General features: G+C 37.6%; 1 protein-coding gene across 1 annotated transcript; it reads left to right on the forward strand.

Moving 5' to 3' along the window:
* Window positions 1-200: 200 nt before the first annotated feature.
* LOC145075558 (heat shock 70 kDa protein 1-like) lies at window positions 201-2,233 on the forward strand. The gene is made up of 2 exons (XM_079021760.1): window positions 201-399; window positions 591-2,233. The coding sequence occupies exons 1-2, from the start codon at window positions 201-203 to the stop codon at window positions 2,231-2,233; spliced, it is 1,842 nt and encodes a 613-aa protein (XP_078877886.1).
* Window positions 2,234-5,079: the final 2,846 nt, after the last annotated feature.

Below are 5,079 nucleotides of genomic sequence, written 5' to 3' on the forward strand. Positions count from 1 at the left end.
AATTTAAAGTTACCAGAACTCCGGATAAGTCGTTAAATATCTTTATTCCAAAGATTTAGAAGATTTGACTGAAATAATTTTATATATTCACGTAGGAAATTGAAACGACAAAGGTCGATTATAAAGACTTAACTTCTGGCATTCAATCAGCCCTTCCAGATTTCAGTTGCTCTCTTTATACGAGTTGAACTCCGAGCGATATGACGGTGACAGTCGGAATCGATCTCGGAACAACGTACTCATGTGTTGCTGTTTGGAGACACAACCGTGTAGAAATTATTCCCAATGAACAAGGAAACAGAACTACACCTTCTTGTGTTGCGTTCACCGACTCCGAAAGGTTTATCGGTGATGCCGCGAAGAATCAGATAGCAATGAATCCGGTCAATACCATATTTGGTGAGTCCATAATGAACATGTGATACAGTTTCTGTATTTTTCTTAGCCTGTTCTTCTCTGATTCATTTTCTTCTCATTGTGATTCTTTGTAAAATTATAGAGTATACACCATTCTTTTTATTCGTTACCTTTTTATGCATTCCATATAAGTTTTACCAAGTTTTTAATCGCGCATCTCTTTATTTTTTCAGATGCTAAGCGTTTTATTGGAAGGAGATTCAGTGATGACATGGTTCAGGCTGACAAGAGTTTGTATCCTTTCAAGATCACTGGAGGACTCAATGACAAGCCTGTGATTTTAGTTACATACAAAGGCGAAGAGAAAAAATTCTCAGCTGAAGAAATTTCATCAATGGTTCTCTCCAAGATGAAGGAGACATCTGAAGCTTATCTTGGCGTCACTGTTAAAAATGCAGTGATAACAGTCCCAGCTTATTTTAACGATTGCCAGCGACAAGCAACCAAAGATGCTGGAACTGTAGCTGGCCTGAAAATTTTGCGAATGATCAATGAGCCTACAGCAGCTGCAATTGCATATGGTTTAGAGAACAAAGCTGGTATAACCGATGAGACAAATGCTCTTATCTTTGATTTGGGTGGTGGAACATTTGATGTCGCTCTTGTAAACATTGGTGAAGGTATTTTTGAGGTTAAAGCTACTGCTGGGGATAGCCGTTTAGGTGGTGAAGATTTTGATAATGCTTTGGTTACCCATTTTGTTGGAGAGTTCAAGAGGAAACACAAGAAGGATATAAGTCAGAACCCTAGGGCTTTAGGGAGATTGAGGGTTGCATGTGAGAGAGCAAAGAGGATTCTCTCTTCGGCCACTCAAACTTCAGTCGATATTGATTGCTTGTATGAGGGTGAAGATTTTTCAAGCTTAATAACTCGAGCAAAATTTGAAGAGATAAATATGGATTTTTTCAAGAAGTGCATGACAACTGTTGAAGCATGTTTGAGCGATGCAAACATGGATAAAAACAGTGTAAATGAAGTGGTTCTTGTGGGTGGCTCCACTAGGATCCCCAAGATACAAGAAATGTTGCAGGAATTCTTTAATGGAATAGAGCTATGCAAGAGCATCAATGCAGATGAAGCTATTGCATATGGTGCAGCAATTCTTGGAGCTAAGTTAAGTGGTGATGGTGATGAAATGGTGCGAGATTTGCAGCTGGTGGATGTAACTTCTCTCTCACTTGGCATTCAAACAGTTGGTGAAATCATGACTGTTTTGATCCCGAGGAACACTCCAATGCCTACGAAGGTGGAAAAGACTTTTTCTACCACATCTGATAACCAAACTTGTGTTTTAGTCCAGGTATATCAGGGTGAGAGGGCAAAGTCTAAAGACAACTGTTTGTTGGGTGAGTTTGAGCTTTCTGGCATACCAATGGCTCCTAGGTGTGTACCACGTATCAATGTTTGCTTTGACATTGATGACAATGGTATACTGAGTGTGTCGGCTGAAGAAACAGCAAGTGGTCAGAGCAACAAGATTGCAATCATCAATGATGATGGGAAATTGTCAAAGGAGGAGATTGAAAAGATGGTGAAAGATGCTGAGAGATTCCGAGTTGAAGACCAAGAGCATAGGAAGAAGGTAGATGCATATAATGCTTTGGAGAGATATGCTTACTGTATGAAAAATAAAATCAGGGATTCATCAGTTGTTTCTAGGATGCGGCGTGAAGACTTGAAGAAAATGGAGGCTGCAATTGAGCAGGCCATATTATGGCTTGATGCAAATGAGGATGGTGAGGTCGCTGTGCTTATGGAGAAGAAAAAAGCATTGGAAAGAGTATGCGATCCCTTCATAGTTGAGTTATATGAGTAGTAGTGTTGTGATAAAGGATGCTACTGCCTTATTTAAGATCTATGTTTTGATGAGTATGAAGGTTTATATATTTACTTGCATTTGGTAACATAGTCGGGTACATTTTGAAATTAATGTTCATGTTAATTGGTTTTTGGTCACGTGATTTTAATTTGTCTCATAGTATATTTTAATTAAGTTCTGTATGTAGATGGATTCTTGTTCTATCACTGGTGATGCATCTCTTGGTGTCATATCCTGAACACTCAATTCAATATTTGTTAATGGATGCTTCTCAAAGTATTTGGTATATTAAGAACTTTTCATACACATCCTACAATATGACTTCCCTTTGTCTCGAAGAACATAGAAGTATGTTGATGTGGTTATTAGCGATATTTGGTTTTTAAGTTGCATATTCTTAAAATCAGTAAGTTAGTTGTTATTAATTATTGGCAATAGTAGAAACTGCATTGTCTATAGTAAAATTCATTGTGAAATGACACATTTTGGGTTTGAAAATAAAAATGCATACATGCAACTTTGTTCCAACTCACATTAGACTCGACGGAGCGCCAGGGGAAGGGGACCCTTTACCGCTCATCGGAACACCACACCGGGAGTGCGGGAACGCCGGTGTGGGGAGGGCTTCCTGTAGTCTCTCTTCCTATTATTTACCAATTTTTTTGTCCCTTTTGAACTGTTGAAAAACGATAAAATAAAAAATTAAAACTATTTTCAATCCAACCGTTGAAAAACGGTAAAAGAATTAATTAATTAATCTTTTTTGTTTTTTACTTAATAACGGCTACATATCAAAAAATTGTTTTTTTTACCCTCAACAACATTTATAAATGTCATATATTTTACTCTTCAAACTTACACCTCCTTCTATCAATTTCTCTCTACTTTTCTCAAAAAAAACGAATCCCGACAATCAAACCCCAAACTCCGATAAAAGGAAAAAAAACCAATGTTTCAAGTTAAAGCAACCCAAATCGAAACATTTTTGCTATCGATTCATCTCAAGGGGTTTATCGTCCACAACTCGATGCTACCCTTCAATCTCCACTACAATTCCAATATCAAAATATTAGACAATTTTACCTAATACAAGTTCCAAATGTTACTCAAAATATGTTATCAAACATTGTTGTTTTTCCTGATCAACTTTCATCAAATCAACTCCAAACTCAAATCCCACTCTTTCAATCTCAAACCCAAACCCAAACACAAACACAACCCTCTCAATCTCAAGTTCTCAACCACAATACCAAATATTCAATGAGTCGGATGAAAAGATTGTACGGGAAACTCAACCCACACCCCATGGCCGACTTTACGTATTATAAAGTTAAGTTAGGGCTTAGGGCCACATTTTGTAAAGGGCCCCACTTACCCAAATCTTTTAATATCGATTGTCGATACCTTCTTCTCCATTCGCTCATATGCACGCTTTCATTCACTCATATGCACGCCTGGCGCCTCAAATCAAAAGCGACAATCACACTTCTATTCTTCTTCCTTCCTTCTCTATTCTTTCGCTCTAAATATTGATTATCGATTATGGGCTTCTAAAATCTCGATTCTTGAACACCGAGAGGTTGCCTAAACCGTTGTAATTTTTTACTTCTCCATTCTCGGCTTCTCTGATTCTTCATTGTTCAAAAATCTTTAATGATTCATTGATTCAAGGTGTGTGCAGTGTTTTCTTTTAATTCACTTGATTTTTTTCATCTGATTATCTATTATGATTAATAGCCGATTTTCCATTGTTTTTTGTTTATTGATTGATGCTCGATTTTTTTGTTTATCATTGATTTTTGATTTTTAAGTTAGTGTTTCCACTCATATTTTGCGTTGTTGGCTTGCTGCTTGAAGCTAAGGAATGTTGTCCTTTTAATTAAAACACTAGAAGTTTGAGTTAGTGATTTTCAATTTCTTTGTTCATTTGTTTATGTAACTTGAAACTAAAGAATGTTGGGGGATCATTTTTGGTTTCGCAAGGAGATGGGAAAAGGTGACGAGTACCGTACCAATCATCAACTGAATTCAAGGTTTCGAGAAATAGCGAACGTCGTTTAAAAAATAAACAGGTTGTACAACAACTTAAAGACTCAACAGAAAAGCTGCCAAGGAGATAAAAAAAAATACTTCAAGAAGCTTTGCATTTTTATCTAGAGGAAGTGAGGAAGTCATTCAAGTGACACGATTGTTGGAAAATATTGATTAAAAGTCATAGGTGGAAAAAATATGAGCAACACTTTATACTTGTTACATAACAATCAAAGCGAACGAAAATGGGCACGAGCTCTGATGGTTACACAACTTCCTTTGATGCTCGGGTCAGTCTAGATTTAAATGAGGATGAAGAACTCGAGCTAGAAGAAATTGTTTGACCGATGGGTAAGGACAAAACAAAAAGGAAGGGAAAGGGGACTTCTTCGGGTGCATCAGATTTCAGCATGGACGCGGATGAAATGCAGAAAATAACAGAGACATTTGATCGATATAATCTTAATTTCACCGAACATTTGACGCTCGACAAAGGAAAAGAAGCAGCAAAAAAAAGTGAAACGTGCAAAGAGACAAGAAATGGAGGATATGAGGTTCTTGATAGAAAACACTGACCATCTTTTGGGATCGGCTTTAGAGCTCGTTTTCAAGAAAAATGAGCAAATTATGCACTTCCCGTCCCGTTTGCCCCCGTTGACATCCCTGCTTCCCAAACACATCCTGACTTTTGGTGAGGGAAAGAACAGTGGGGGAAAAGATGACGTGGTAGGCAAAAAGTGAGGGAAGCTTCTTGCACACACCCTCCAGCCTTAGTGAAGTCCTTGGGGAATATGCATGACTCCTTGAGAGAG

The sequence above is a fragment of the Lactuca serriola genome, chromosome 9 (assembly GCF_051521515.1).
Source record: "Lactuca serriola cultivar US96UC23 chromosome 9, Lser_US96UC23_V15, whole genome shotgun sequence".
Classification (NCBI taxonomy): Eukaryota; Viridiplantae; Streptophyta; class Magnoliopsida; order Asterales; family Asteraceae; genus Lactuca; species Lactuca serriola.

Excerpts from the sequence above, each read along its gene's own strand:
- LOC145075558 (XM_079021760.1), top strand. The coding sequence starts at position 201 with ATGACGGTGACAGTCGGAATCGATCTCGGAACAACGTACTCATGTGTT. Across the intron at positions 400-590 it reads TCCGGTCAATACCATATTTG|ATGCTAAGCGTTTTATTGGA; the intron begins GTGAGTCCATAA and ends TTATTTTTTCAG.